Source organism: Chrysemys picta, chromosome 2, assembly GCF_011386835.1.
Source record: "Chrysemys picta bellii isolate R12L10 chromosome 2, ASM1138683v2, whole genome shotgun sequence".
NCBI classification, from domain to species: domain Eukaryota; kingdom Metazoa; phylum Chordata; order Testudines; family Emydidae; genus Chrysemys; species Chrysemys picta.
In genome coordinates, this window is record NC_088792.1 from 87,786,157 (window position 1) to 87,802,688 (window position 16,532).

At 40.5% G+C, this 16,532-nt stretch overlaps 1 protein-coding gene across 50 annotated transcripts in view; it reads right to left on the reverse strand.

The window, feature by feature from the left end:
* Positions 1-2,759: 2,759 nt before the first annotated feature.
* The window catches only part of CLASP2 (cytoplasmic linker associated protein 2), a 286,598-nt gene continuing 272,825 nt past the window's right edge, over positions 2,760-16,532 (reverse strand). For 31 of the 50 annotated variants that reach the window (XM_065587154.1, XM_065587157.1, XM_065587135.1 and 28 more), the window contains 3 exons: positions 12,131-12,337; positions 7,779-7,895; positions 4,470-4,955 (listed from right to left, as the gene is read on the reverse strand). In XM_065587154.1, the coding sequence (XP_065443226.1) occupies positions 4,869-4,955; positions 7,779-7,895; positions 12,131-12,337 (411 nt within the window). In that variant the 3' untranslated portion in view covers positions 4,470-4,868. Of the gene's footprint in view, positions 4,956-7,778; positions 7,896-12,130; positions 12,338-16,532 lie in introns of all 50 variants that reach the window. The other 19 variants (XM_065587152.1, XM_065587160.1, XM_065587162.1 and 16 more) reach the window with 1 other exon arrangement.

The window sequence follows — 16,532 nt, forward strand, 5'->3', positions numbered from 1 at the left end:
ACTTGTTAACATGGGTACCAAATTAGAGCTTGTGTCAGGGCAAGAAGCCAAAGTGAAATTCTCTGTTCATCTATAAAACAAATAAGGCCTGGGCAGCCTCAAATTTCCCCCCATGACTATATCAAAGCGCCTTCAGACTGACTTGAAGAAATGATCTCTAATGGTGAGAGGATACTGCAATTCTACCCAATCAGTCCATGGCATGCATACAGAAATTATCAACGTGGGAGCTAAATATGATGCAGGCAGCATTTTTTTAAATATAAATATTTATATGTAGGAGCTAGACAGACTACTAATTTATTTCACAAGTACATCTCACTGATGTATTTGTCACCAAATATCAATCTCTCATTATTAACCTGGAGTGAGTGGACTTTGACTGGCAACCTAGGCTCTGTATTCCATTACCAGTTTACATGAGACTGAAACAGTATTTTGGGCGTTTGTAAATGCATTCATATGACAAACATTTATTAAGGTGTATAGTGAAATTTTCAGTGTAAAAGGTATTAAGAAGCACAAAGATTCAAATGAGACATGTATATCCTGTAGGTGCTTCTGAAAATCTTTCCTGTATTTAGGTAGACAAACTTCTTAAAATTATATATCATTTAATGAATTTTAAGAGAATATTTCTGATCAATGAGTTATATCTTTGCAGTCTACATAGTTGCATGCCTGGAAAGGTTGGGGGCAAAATTTACACTGGACAATTAGAAAAGTATTTATTTACAATTTATTTCAAAGAACATTTTTATGAAAACAAATTAATTAAAAATTCAGTGGCACTAGACTATTTTAGGATATTTGCAATTGCAAAACTGGTAAGTTTGCTAAAATGGAAAAACACTAGTTTTCATTCTCCTGATAACCTTGCTGGTCCCAACCTCACCACTTTATTTCCTTCTTGCTTAGTTTAATGTTTACCATATTCTAAGTCTATGGCTCATAATAATTGACCTTTACCATAACAAATAGAATAATTCCAGTTACCATTAAGCATCAAATGCATTTATTGCTGCATAATTCACCAGCCTTACTCCTCAGTCTGGCTTTGCCTTGTATGTATTTGTTTTCAAAAGGAAAACATTATACTTGAAAGTTATAACTGAGAATTCTTTAAAATGCTTCCTTTACTGAAAATTGAAATTTGTCTTCGAGGACTTTTTACCTTGAATTAATTTATTGCCAATTAATTCAAGGTAACTAATACGTTTGTAAAGGCTAGCATGGATATTCCCAAAATATTTTTTCCCAGGACACAAGCATTTAATCCTTATCCTAGGACTCCGCCCTTAAAACACCGAAAACAAATCTGTTGTCTGTAGTTTTTAAAGGAAATTTTAAACAAAATTAAAAATCAACACAATTTAAGTTTACAGTGTCCCTTCAACTTCAACTAATTACCCCAACTTCCTGGCTGGGGCTTAGGTTGAGCACAACACAACAGTCAAATTTTATTTTAAGACAACTGGCATGTCAAATCACCTTTACATTTATTATTCTGACTCTGGATATATTGTGGTTTTATTTTTACATACAACTGCAAAACATAGATATTCTACCCCCATAATCAAACTTTTTAAGAACCATAGGTATATGTTTTAAAATACGTGTTCCAGCTTAAAAGTTTTGCATTATAACCTTACAAGGAAAGAAAGGCTATTAAGAGATGACATCGTCCTTAGAACTATCTGAACTTTTTCCTGACCAACACTGTAAAACTTCTTTTCACTGCACTACATCTTTATGCGCATTCATTAGAGATCTCCAGTTTAACATGTACAAGACACCATTAATTATAGTTGCAATTAAACTGAGCTAGCTTTTATTTACAATATAGGAAATAAAGCCCAAGTAAAGGATTATTGTAGCTTGTCCAATGTCAATGGGAGCAATATGCATTTTTATTGTAAACTTCCACACTCCTACCCTATGATTAAATGAATACAAAACAGATCATTTTCACAGGAAAGTGCATACTCAGCAATCTGTTCCCTGTGACTAGCAGATATGGTCAGGTCATTATTGAGGATTAAAATTTGTTAAACATCTAAAATTTACGTTTAGTTTTTTTAGGACATGGGATGTTTAAATATGGTGTGACATATGATTGTGGTCCAAGCTTCTTATAAAAACATGATTTCTTTGTCTCTGTGAACATAAACAACCCCCCCCCACCCCACCGACCCTCCAAAAAAGTAAAGAACCAACTTTTAGCCTTGCTATCTATGTACCCAAGCTAACATCTCTCTCTCTCTCTCTCTCAAAGGGACTGATAGCTTTTTTTCCCCTTGTCCACATCGTTAAGGAAAAAAAGGTTATAACATTAGGCCATAAACATATTTAAATAGGGTTATTTTTGTAGTTATTTTGTAGAACTGGGACAGACTCCATGTTCAGAAAGAATGGAAATAGCGAAGTCCTCCTGAGGTCAAGCCTTAAAAGAACGCTCTTCAGAACAAACAGAATTAAGATCTTATACATTCACACTTATGAAGAAGGATTAAAGTAGGGCTGTTAAACTGTAATCTGAGTGACAATTTTAAAAAACAGGGATTTTCTGTACCACTGAAATAAAGATAGCAAAATCCTTTATGAGAAATGGGATACTTAGAATGTCTAAAAAAGCAGCATTCTGAACACACAGCAATTATGCAGAATCTTTTGAAAACAATATTGGTGCCTATGACATCTATAATCTTTCACATAACATGATTAAATAAAACAGAAAAACGGCCTGTATACATTGTTAATTTTTTTCAAGTAATGTTATGTACATTTTATTGCCAGTATATGCACAATGGTAAGCAAAGAACTATAAATACACAATGTAGTTAAACAGTAGAAAACAAAGAGAAAGTTGCACACAAGGGAGGAGAGAAAGGGGAGACACTACTTTCCTGATGCAGCTGCTAAAAATAAAAGGTCCAGTGACAAATAATGAGAATTTTCCTTTTTTAAAGTTTTTACATACATTTCTACATTTCCCCCTGCCCAAAGAAAACATCTCTGCAACAGCAGTAAACTGCTTCTTTAATAACCATGTCTCAACTTTCTCGGTCAGATTCACTTTAGATTAAGTGAAAATGACCTCTCAAAGAGTGTAACTGCAAGTATCCAGCTCCACTTTTATTCAGTTTTGTTTTTCAAGGTAATTAGCAATTGAAGTGCATTAGCAGTTCCCTATGATATTTGGCTACATGATAAAGAACAGGGCTTCGAATACACAGTAGCAAATGGTGATTTGAAAAAATAATTAAAAAAAAAGATTTCTATAGACAGTTTTTCCACAAGACACTATGGGCAGCAGCTCAGTCAAAAGTAATCACCCTGAAGAGGTAGAGAGAATTTTAGCCTAGCACAGAAGAACATCCTTGGCACTGCTATTTTCTCTCTTACCAGGACACATGTCCTAAAACTAGACCATACCATAGTAAAAAAAAAAACCCCAGGTTCCATCATTCCTGGACAGGGTGCTGTTTTACCCCATCTCTCAGCTAAGTAGCTTGTTGATTACATCTGAGAAACAGAAAGACATTCAGGGACATATATTTACTTGATTTTTGTTCTCTCTTTCCATTATCATAAATACAAAGAAGCATTATTAACAATAAACTAAAATTTAAAAAATAAAACAACAACCTGAAAACATTTTCACACCTTAATCCAGATGGGTCTTGATGATGCGATTCAAGAAAACCATGCAAATAATTTGGTGCAGCTTTCCCAATTCATCCATAACTTTTTTTGTTGTTGTTGAAAAAGTGGCAAGATTCATAGCGCTTGTGATTCTCCCCCACCCTAAAAATTCAGTGCAGAATGTTGTAGTGCTTTTAAAAAGACAACCAATGAACTGCACTGTTGTCATATATCCCCCATGTGAGTTACAATACAACACTACTGGTTCCAGCAACTAGGTTGAGAGGAAACATTCTAGTGATAAAAGATAAATACATACTGAGCATGCTTGGGCAAAGCACTCCACTCTGAGGCATCCTGCTTGAAGAAAGGATGGTGACAAGGATGGTTCAGGTCCATCAAGTAAGTGTTTTCTCAGCTGCTAGAAAGCAGGTTGTCACACTATCACCAATTTTGCAACACTGGACCCTGAATGGGCTGTCTTCCACATTATGATGTGCTAGCTGTACTAGTCCTCTACGGCTCACACTAAATTCTTATTTATGGGACAAACATACAACCAATGAACAATATCACTTTCAAAGAACTGGATCAATCCAGTTTTTTTATGGGCATAATTCTCATACTCCAGAATATCCCAAACAAGATACAAATAAGATGATGTACCACCAACACAGTGACTGAGTCTAGTTGCAGTTCAGACTAGTCCTGCCTTGTTTCATATAATTTCTTCTTTCTAACAAAGGATATGATATTTAAACAAAACTGCAATAAAAATGGCATGTTATTCTGCAGCCAAAAATAAAAAAGCAAAAGAATTTAGATTTTAACTTTTAAAGCTTAAAGCATTCCTGTTTAATTAGCATTTTTAAAAATTCTTTTTAAATACAGTCATAACACTGGTAAAAGTTAATGGGAAGACACACAGAGGAGTGCGAACAGGAAAAGTGATGGATTAGATTTTTAAAATTTATTGTGTTTTGACCAGCTGATATTAATACTGTTTTCTCCTTGGATTTGGAATAATTCTACTGCAACAGTCACATGCAGGCTGAGGGTTAGCCATCAGTTTAAAAAAATAACAAAAAAAGAAAACAAAAGACAAACTGGAGAGGAAAAAAAAAAATAAAGAGTTCCAAAGGTGTGCGTGAGAATTTTCCTTTCACTGATATCAGAGTGCCTGTCCTTTCTTTAGAAGACCTGGTTCACTGTCGTCAGTTTCATTAGCTTTGTCCAGAAACATCTGCTGCTGTGTCACCTGCTCCAGAGCCTGTTTGTGCACGTTTGATGTAAAGGTTCAATAATTTCATCTGAAGATTTAATTCAGAAGTGCATTTGTTTAACATTTATCAGAAACACAGTTTAATAGTAAAAATTCTAAAATAGTCTATCAGCATGGGTAAGAAGACAGACAGTGAAGAAAATTCTAAATAAAGCTGAGTGAATAATGGATTTTTTTGCTTCGCTGGTAATGCTGAAACACTGAAATAAGTTTTGTTTCAGGTCAAACCGAAAATGGATTTTTTTTGGCGAATCAAAAAGTCTGAAATATTTAGAGTAAGGTTGAAACAAAACATTTTGGTTCAACCCAACATTTTTCATTTCAGTTTTGAGTGGTTTTACAAAAATAAAGGACTAGAGTCAGAAAATACCTGGGGGAGGGAAGAAGAGGACCTCTTTTATAACCTTTATCCCAGTGTACTCCTGGGGGAATTCTGCGCCAAAAAATTAAAAATTCTGCACTCAATATTTAAAAATTCTGCAAATTTTATTTTTCAAAACAACACTATATAATCATGCCAGTTTCAATTATTTTGGTAATTTATTTCAAAATAGCTGTCAGCAAGTATGTCTGTAACAATACAGACGCTCACAAAAATTCTCTCAGAAGTAGAGAGTTAAAGAAACCCCTACGACAACCCAGTTCCTGTTTCTCTGCGCCCCCACCCCAGACAATGACACCCACTACCCTCCAGAGTCTAGGAATCCAGAGGGAGAAACAGCCTGATGCTGGATCCCAGACTTGCATGGAGTTTCCCCACATGCCACTGCTTCCTTCCATCAGGGTGTGCCGGGAACTCTTCCTCCCCCTCCCCCCGGCCTTGTCTTCTATTTACGAGCTGGGCTTTGCCAGGTCCAGCAGCCCCTAGTGGTGACCAATAGCTCTGAGCTCATTTCTGTGGGGGGGGGGGGAGAAAAGGAAATTCTGCATGCACATTATTTTCTGCAAAATTCTGCATTGTGCAGTGGCGCAGAATTCCCCCAGGAGTAGCCCAGTGGTTAGGGTCTCTTCTGAGACATGGGAGTCCCAGGTTCAATTCCCTCCTTTACCTGATGTGGATCAGGAACTTGAACTAGGGTCTCCCACATCCAACGTGGATGACCTAACCACCTGGCTATAGAGTAATTCTCACACTTTCTTCCTGGCCCAATGATTACCCATTGTCAATTATAGTAGATATTCATGGTCATTTATGACAATAGATAGGCATTTTGCCAGGGAAAGAGATTGTGAGTGACTCTCTTGTTTGGTAATTAGGGCACTCAACCTAGGATGTGAGAGATCCAAGTACAAGTCACCGATCCTCATGAGGCAGAGTAAATTGAACCTGAGTTTCCCACACTCAGCACAGTACCCTAACCGTTAAACTAAAGATTATAAGGGAGGTCTGGTAACCAAAAAATATTCATCCAACTTTAATAACTGAGCTGTTTTCCCTTCGGTGAAAGTAAAGATCTTTAGGTGAATTTAAAATAAAGGAAGAAGTATCTTTTTATGTACCTGCAAGTGAAAAATTCAAAACAGACCAACATTCTTCACAAGGAGTTATTGCTCAAGTTATATTAAACACACACAAAAGCGGGGAGCTGAAGTAGTTGAGCTGGGGTTAATGTTGTTTATTACTAAATTTTAGAGGCACTGTGAATAAGTTGGTGTTATTTTTATCAGAGAAAACCCATTTTGATTCTAGTCACTGGTAGGGTTTTGGGAGCCCTTAATGCTCAGGGTAAGTGGGGTTTTCTATTCCCTAAAAAATCCTTGGTTTTGGGTCACCCCATGTAAAACTATGTTAAAAAAAGGGGGGAGGGGGCGCGCGCAATAGCCACACAGTGGAAATTTTGGATCTTATCACTCATCATAATGCATAAAAGTGAGTCATCTTATGTATTTCCCAGGACAAGATCATAAATAATTAATGTTCAATTGTCTCTATGTAAATTAATGACAGTTTTCAGAGTAGCAGCCGTGTTAGTCTGTATCCACAAAAAGAACAGGTGGCACCTTAGAGACAAACAAATTTATTTGAGCATAAGCTTTCGTGGGCTATAGCCCACTTCTTCGGATGCAAGCTTATGCTCAAATAAATTTGTTAGTCTCTAAGGTGGCACAAGTACTCCTGTTCTTTATGTAAATTAAATTTTTCTGCAAATGTGCAGCCATCCAAAAAGATGCATTAAAGATTTTGTGTTTTTCAAATAATACAAAAATAATATGTACTTAAAAGGTTGTGGCATGCAAATTACTTAAGGAGAGGAACAGATAGAAACATAATTGGTTAATTTACTTCTAATGTACCTTTATCTCCCACCAAACAATGACATTTTCAAAAGGCAACACCAGATGGAGCAATGGTGGAGATGAAAGTCAGTACACTGATTATGTTCGGTGTGGAATTACCTACCATCTTATGTAATATATACACAACACTAAGTCAATACACTGATTTTGAAGGTGTACTCAACCATCTTAAGGATGTTTATGCGAAGGTTCCTTAATCTAATTTTTCAAGGAGAATTTTTTTTATATTTTGAGGCACAGTTGTGCTTTTGAGCTAATTTATAATATAACCAAATCTAATCTAACACAGCAAAACATGGGGCCTAATTCAGCATTTCTTATAAATCAATTAAAACTTTACTTGCATGAAGATTGGATTTATGGTTTGCATATTTTTGAGTCTCACAGATGAAAGTCACCTTGATCCTCTCTGTTTGCTAGTAGCTTCAGCAACCTGGGTTATTATTCCTTCAGATATATACTTTCTTAGTTTTAATAGTTGCTCACAACTACACCATAAACATATACATGCAATTAGGGACTAGGATTTCTGTAAATGGCATCTTCCACTTACTTTGCTGCCTGTGAGTTGACTGAGATGTGGTTTTAGTTCATCGCCAATTACTGCATGAATGGCTACAAGGCAGAAAACACAAGCCTTACGAACACTGCTCTCCGAATTATCATAACCCTAGAAAGCAAGGAAATTAACATTAATAGCTAGCATATGACTAAAATTCCAAGAGCGATATTTCTTTTTATAGATACATCCCCCCCCCAAAAAATCACACTAAATGAATGTTAAGGTTACCAAGAGAAGCACTCCAAAGTTAGAAAATGCCAAAATTAAACTTGCCCTGGTAAACAGAGGTTATTTATCAGTAACTGTTGTTCTCTGAGAGTCACCTCTGTGCATTTACACTTGTGGAATATGGTGCCCCAAGCATAGAACTGTGGAACTGCCTTGAAAATCCATGTCCATTGAGAAGCACACGAGAGATCTTGCATGCGTGCAACATCATTGCCCTACTCGACAAAAATGCATCCACCAACCACCTCAACTCCTTCCCTCTAACTGTCGAGTCCAGATGTTATATAGAACTCTGAGGTAAAGAGGAAGGGGGTAGGTAGTATGAATATACAGAGACGACTTCTGAAGAACAATAGTTACTGGTTAGTAATCTCCTTCTTCATCAAGGGTCTCCGTGCACTCCCACCTGTGGGGTATCAGCAGGATGATGGTGGGTGAGGAGTTCTTAGTTAAATATGGACTGTTGTGCTGCTCTCTCAAACTGAGCATCAGAATGCAACTCTAAGGCTAAGGAGCAGTGCTTTGTGAAAGTGTGCACTGAACTCAAATTTGCTGCTTGAAGTTTCTTATGTACTTGTTGAGGTTTCTGAGGTCCAGGATGGGTGTCAGACTGTCATTCTTCTTGGGCATCAGGAAATAGCAGATGTAAAATCCTTTCCCTTGGTGTTGCTAAGGAACCTCATCTTTGGCTTTCTTCTTGAGAAAAGAATCCGCATCTTACAAAGGGATTCTCTCCTATGAGAGGTTCCTGAAGAGGGAGGTAACCATATGGTTGCTTGTGCAACCTTATTTCTGGAATTTCCTAACCTTTGAGAGCTTGCTGTCACAACAGTAATGCCCATTTAATGCAAGTTTCTTAAAAATGTAACTTCCTAATTCTTTTAAACACCCTCCACCAAATATTGTGGAATCAGACTGATCCCCAACTTAACACATCAACAGAGTTTGGACCATTAGGTCCACAGACATCTACCACTTGAGCTCATGGAGTAACTGACAGCAGCAGCAGGTTGCCATCCTCCACGTGGACCAACACTAGAGTAGGATGACACACACACTTTGCCAGTAGGTTTCACAGCTATTTGCTGACAGTAGAAGAATGCAGACTCAGGACTACCAGGTTAAATTCCAGGTTCTGAAGGGAGTGTTTGCTAGTGGTTAGAGACCCTCTTTCCCGTTTCACTCAGCCTCTCCCTGTCCTCTTCTGTTCTTAGCCTCTTTTCTCCAGCTTCTTCCCCACCATCCCCATCTGGCTCCTATCCCCCTCTTATTCCTTCACTGGCTCCTGCTCCTATCCCCAATCCTCTATTCCTGCCCTTCCCCAGCTCCTGCTGTATGTGTCCCCCTCTTCACTTCTATCCTCCTGCAGAGTTGGGCTAGAATATACCAAGTACAGGTGGAATCTTTGGAAAATTTAGCTGTCAAAGTCTAACAAGTTTCTCCTGAGCATGAGCAAATAGAACAGTTCTGACTTGTCCAAATATGGGCAAGTTTTCATGGGGATAGCAAAAAAAGGCATCCCCCACAAGAGGGCGACTCCTCCTGCCTCAACACCACCAAATTTCAAGTCCTTGGTCCAAAGAATGGAACAAAATAGTGACAGGATTATTATTATTTTTAATGTGGGCAATACAATGCACTTTCCCCTAATCTATTTCTTGGAAATGGCTGAATCGTTTTTACTAAAACTTCCCTCCCTGCCAAAAAACAAAAACAAACAAACAAACAAAAACACACATGCCTGAGACACTTAACAAGGACAATTTTAGTCCAAACTGTTAAGTTTGGCAAAATTATAAGCATCTGACAACAGGTTCTTATAATGGAAAGTATTTGGCAACCTTACTTATGGCAACATTTCCTGCACTTCCTATAAAGAGGATTATGATGGCACTGTAAAAATATCTTTTGTGCCAAAAAAGTAATACTGGAAAGAAGCACAGCTGAACCGGTACAAAATTTTCCATTTTAATACACTGGTTAACATAAAACAAAGTTTAAAAACATTTAAGCTATACTTCAGTCTGCCCTATCCAAACCTCAGCTCGGCTATGAGAGACCATTTGGTTATGTCTACAGTGCAATAAAATATCCATGGCTGACCCATGTCAGCTGACTTGGACTCATGGAGGCTTGGGCTGGGGGAGCTATAAAATTGCAATATAGATATTCGGGCTCAGTCCAGAGTCTGGGCTCTGGAACCCTCCCCCACGATGGGATCTCAGAGCCTGGGCTCCAGCCCAAGCCCAAACATCCTCTGCAATTTTTATAGCCCCGTAGCCTGAGCCCTGTGAGCCTGAGTCAGGTGACACAAGCCAGCCAGGGGTGTTTTATTGCAGTGTAGACATATGCTTTGTGGCCCTGTCTTCTCTCTCTCATTTTTAAAATAGTGGATTTTATACAAAAGAAAATAAAAACTATTTTAAAGGAACAGAGAAAAATATTACATAGTATCTAGAATCATAGAATATCAGGGTTGGAAGGGACCTCAGGAGGTCATCTAGTCCAACCCCCTGCTCAAAGCAGGACCAATCCCCAGACAGATTTTTGTCCCAGATCCCTAAGTGGCCCCTTCAAGGATTGAAGGTTTAATAGGCCAATGCTCAAACCACCGAGCTATCCCCACCCCACTATACAAAACCTTAAATTGGCTCTATTAATTCAGTTTAAAGTCACCCAAATGTATGATAAGATCCTGCAATATGCTGAGCATCTAATAGGTGAAATCATAACTTCACTGGATTAAGATTCTTAATGATTTAGTAGGGATCAGCATGTGGAACATAAACATGATGACTGCATAATATTATTTCTTTAACATGAACCAAGACTTCTCAAATGTTAATTTCAATGTATATCATCACTAGCCACTAGATTAAGAAATCTTCCTGAAAATAAAGTATCACTAAAATGGTTTCAAGTAATCTAATCTAAAGGCTGAAAATGTGTTGCACCTGGATAAACATTTTTTATTGTTTCTAAAATTTTAGGGATTCTGTACATTGTGGTCTGTTGAAGTAAATGAGAGCCATTTCTAATCAACGGCACAATTAAAAACTGCAAAAACTAAATTCAGTAAGATGACTGCTAGATTATTCTGCACATCAATACAAAACCAGACCTCAGTTGCCCCAAAACAGATAATCCAATGTTTTCATTCTTTGGGCAACCGCACAAAAGAAAAGTCACCTCATGGACTCTCTTTCCAAAAACCAAATCCCGCCCCCCTCGTTCTTAAAATATTTAATTTTAAGAAATGAAGGGAGAGCTTTACAGGACAGTTTTGAAACACAGATTGAGAACCACTACTTAAAAGTAATCTATTAATAGCTCCTAAAGCTGAAATTTAATGTAATTATTTTATTCTTTATGAACACATTAAAATGTAATGTATCTCCTTAAAGTCCTAGACTGACTGACTGAGAATCAGAATGATGTTGCTCCAAACAATGAAGATATTTTGGACCTGTTTCGGAGCACCCTATTGTGTTTTTTTTTTCTGAGGGTCTCCTGTGTTTGGGATCTGGGCCTCTGGCAGATTCCACTAAAGTGCTGCTTTTGCCAGGGCAATAATGTCCTTCGCCAGCATTGAAACAAATACTGCAAACCCCAAAGGCTTCCCTTTGGTCCGCCTTTCCAACAAAAATAGAGTCTACACTATAAATACCACTGCACCTGTCTCACCTCTGCTGGATTTGAAGTTTCAGCCTCTCCATTTCTCTGTTCTTCCCTGTGACTCAATCTCCTGAGATAAACTTTCTGCGAGTACTGCCCCTTCACTGGACTCACTACATAGCTAATCCTGGCTTCTGCAGCTATACCTGTCTCCCACTCCCCACCCTTCCTTATACAGCCTCTCCTCCCAGGAGATTGTCACACACACTTTCTTTTGAGTTCCTCCCTCAACCTGACCACGCCATCCCCAGGTATACCAGATAGAGCTCTCAAACGCTCTCTAACCATTCCTGGGCCAGTGTGGGCTTTATATACCCCATCACAGGGCCACAAATGCAACCATCTACTACCCAAATCAAAGTTTTCCATGAGAGCTGAGTGAAATGCTGAAGAGATTTAAACTTCTGGTTTAATTCTTTACATCTGCTGTGGTTTCTTACCTGTATTAGACCTGGCACAATCTCTGGTAAAAGCTGAGCAAGCGTTTCTTTAGATACTCTTTCTATCACTTTTGTCTGCATTTTGATTGCAGCCAGATTAATGGGGTAATCTGCAGTTTGGATAATGGGACAAAGTACTTTGATGCACTGATCTGGGCTAATGGAAGTGGCCAGCATTGAAGCAGCTTCTTCAGCAGATCTCACCACCTAAACAAAGATTAAATAAAACAATGGAGAAAATAGTTTTTAAAAAATGCTTGTGCAGTCTAAATTCTGACAGTTCTGCTCTTGAACCATGCAGTGACATCAATAGATGTTTGTATTTTTATTTAGTTTTATTTACAATTTAATTACATATCTGCAGCTCTACAGTACTGTAAAATGATTTGGACTGGAAGAGACCAATAGAGACCAATTTTCAAAAATCCTTGGTGTGACGAACTGGGACTGTTCTTACTGTGGTCTTTGAGTGCTGACAGGGGAGTGTGGCTAGGATGGTCTGCGTTGGGGGATGGGAGACTGACCGAGGGAAAATACCTGAGCATATAATGTGAGAACCCAGGAAGGGGTTAGAGGCCAGGTGACCCCTTTGCTCAGGAAACTGAACAAAGGCTGTGGGAGGGGCCGCTGAAGGGAGAATTTCAGGAGCTGGCTGGTGATATGGCTGGGAGGCAGATGGGGCTCTGACCTCCCAAGGGGGCTGGGGCGCCCTCGGACCCCAAGATGGACCTAACTGGGAGGGATCCTGTTGTCTGTGCCTGCAAGACCTGTCTTGGACTGTGTTCCTGTCGTCTAAATAAACCTTCTGCTTTACTGGCTGGCTGAGAGTCATGGTGAATTGCAGGAAGCTGGGGGTGCAGGGCCTTGTGTCCCCCCACACTCCGTGACACTTGGCACCCAGCACATCGCAAATGCAAGCAGCTCGTCTGAAAATGTGGGTAATAATCTAGGCCTAACCTCTGCATTGTGGCAATACAGACATCAACATTCCCCAAGTCTCCCTGGCAATAGGTGCTGAGTCAAGCCTGGAATCTCTTTAGTGATTGCTATTCCACATCCACCCTTGACAGACTGTTGAAGTTTTTGTTAATATTTTTAACACACAATTTCCTTACTGTAACTCTCTATTTCTTGCAGGTCCTTGCTGATCAAAGACACAGATTTTCCATTCACTCAAGAAAATTATTTTAGATAACAGCACATACATTTTTACTTCTAAAATTAAGTCTAACTTGCATAAAAGTTAGAAAAAAATAGCAAAAATTTGCACCAGATTCTTCAACTAATAGAGGATTTAGTAAGGGAACATAACAGTTATTAGTTGGGTGCTAACAGTTCGCAGATCAAGAGGATGTGGATACAAATGGGAAGACTGGACAGGGTTCTACCCTAAAAGGCATGCTTCTGCAACCATGCTCCCTGCTGGCTGGCACAGCACACAGACAGCTTTGTTATGTACAGAGTGCTGCTTGCTACGTGAAGCTCTAGAACAGGGGTGGCCAACCTGTGGCTCTTCAGAAGTTAATATGCGGCTCCTTATATAGGCACCGACTCTGGAGCTGGAGCTACAGGAGCCAACTTTCCAATGTGCCGGGGGGTGCTCACTGTTCTGCCACAGGCCCTGCCCCCACTACACCCCTTCCCGTCCCCTCCCCTGATCCTGCTGTGCCCTCGTTCCTCCCTCGGGGAGGGAGGGAGAGGCACTGATTGGTGGGGCTGCCAGTGGGCGGGAGACACTGGGAGCGGGGGGAGGGGTGGAGCTGATGGGGGGCTACTGATGTATTACTGTGGCTCTTTGGCAATGTATATTGTTAAATTCTGGCTCCTTCTCAGGTTCAGGGTGGCCACCCCTGCTCTAGAACGTCCCCCTTCACTGGTTGCTTCTGGGAAGGGGTTAGGGTGAGTCTTAACTCATGTGCAAGAGCTTGCACTTTCCCTGTCCACTTCCAGGGAAGTAGGAGGGGTGAATGCACCAAGACACTCCCTGCCACGTCTGGCGATTGTATGTGGGGACTCATGGGAGTGGTGAGGAGGAAGAGTCTACAAAGCTCTCGTTCTCTCCCTAACTCTGCCCCCCTTTCTTTCTCTCTTTCATGAGCACAGTGAGGAAAAGGGTGTGGAATGGGAAAGGAAAACAAGTGATGGAGAGAATGTAATAATGAATATACTGTAGGGAATAAACGGGGAGGGAGGAAAAAGAGGAAACTGAACACCCTTGCCCTGCCCCTGTCCCGAGGCCCCACCCCTTTTTCGAGGCCATCCTCCCCACTCACTTCATCCCCACCCCTCTGTCACTCGCTCTCCCCCACCCTTGTTCACTTTCACCGGGCTAGGGCAAGGGGTTGGGGTGCGGGCTCCAGAAGGGAGTTTGAGTAGGGGCTAAGGGTTGGGGCAGCAGGTTCGGGGTGCAGGCTCCAGGTGGTGCTTACCTCAGGCAGCTCCCCAGAAGCAGTGACATGTACCTCAGCTCCTAGGTGCAGGGACGGCCAGGCAGCTCTGCGCACTGCCTCTGCCCGCAGGGACCTCCCCTACAGCCCCATTGGCTGCGTTTTCTGGCCAATGGGAGCTGTGGAGCTGGCGCTCGGGGCGGGAGCAGCCTGCAGAGCCCCCTGGCTGCCCTTACACCGGAGGGACATGTCGCCATTTCTGGGGAGCTGCGCAGAGCTGGATAGGGAGCCTGCCAACCCTGTGCCAACCGAACTTTTAACGGGCGCTGACCAGAGCCACCAGGGTCCCTTTTTGACCGGGTGTTCCAGTCGAAAACTGGGCACCTGGCAACCCTAATTTTATGGTGGACATTGTAGTTATATTTCTTTTATATATCAATACAATTATGTCTCCTGTTCCCCCCCATGTGTATTTCCTACATCTGGGGGGGGGGGGGGGGAAGAGAGAGAGAGAGAGTGTGAGTGAGTGAGAGAGAGAGAGAGAGAGAGAGAGAGAGAGAGAGAGAGAGAGCGCGAGCACGTGCGCAGTACTGTGGCTTCCTTCTCTCTGCATGTTTTCCCACCCCGTCTTTTTTACCCTTCACATTTAATTTCACTGTATTTCCCCTTTCCTTCTTTATCCTCTATCCCCACTCTGCATCACCTGGTTATCTTGTCATATCCATGAGTTCCCTTTGCTCCCCCTCTATTGCTGCACCAACGCTATGAGAAAAGAACTTTCAAGCATGTCCCCCCAGTAGTATAATTTGGCTAAAAAACTGGATGGGATAGAGCTGTGGCCCCTTGTCATGTTCAGTCTCATCCTCCAACACATGTGCAGTGGCGCTGTTGGTCAAAGCAACACTGTGCAAGGCCAGGTGTGAAATTTCTTCCCTTCCCTAACACTCCACCCAGCCACTAATTGGCCAAAGATACTTGGTAGGGAAAAAGCTGCAGTCCCATACCACACTGATTCCAGTGGCAGGGCAGGGTTCTTCTGTTTGAAGGAACATGGTTAAAGCTGCATGACCCCCAGGACTGCACAAACAGGTTAAAACCATGAAGTCGCACTATTAACAGCATATATGTTACAGCAAACAGCATGTCAAGGAATTTCTGAAGTGTTGGTATCTTTATACATAATTGAGAGCATTTCTGTATATTATTAAAATGAATTACCAGGCTCTGGATTAACCATGTTGCTACAAAACATTTTAGAATTCGTCAATGGACACAGAACCATCATATATGCTCTTTGCAACAACACCATGCCATACAAGTAGATTCTCATAGGGTTTTCCATTGACACCTTTTGTTTACTTTTAAAGAGCTTCTAAATCTCCAGGTGGTATAGTAGACACAACTTGCGGTCAGATTAATTTGTTTTACAGAAGTACTAAAATGATGAGAACCATAATATTTGCTCCTTTTCTTCGGTTTACAAAAATTATATCAAGATGTATCTTTTCTCACCTTTCCCTCTGTTGAACTAGATGTAGCATTCATTTTATGCTTCTGCTTTTCTGAGAAATACACTTTGAAAAGCAAAAACATGATAGTAATGATACAATATAAAAATGTTTCCCCGTGTACACATTTCTTCTAGGACCTATAGCTTTATAGGGAGGCAATCTTCTTTATCCTTCTACTAGTACCATCTGATGCTCATATTTAGTTGGGTGCATCTGTGTGTCATTTGGGGACAATAGGTAAGTAGGAATTCACTTTATTAGGGTTGAAATTGTGCATTTCAGGGTCCATAAAACAGCAATTCTTCCTACTCTAGCATGCCTTTATTAACCAATATTTGCTGAATCCTTGACTATCAAACCAATTACACCTCTACCCCAATATAACGCTGTCCTCGGGAGTCAAAACATTTTACCGCTTTATACGTGAAACTGTGTTATATCGAACTTGCTTTGATCCGCCGGAGCACGCAGCCCCCCTCCCCTGGAGCGCTGCTTTACCACGTT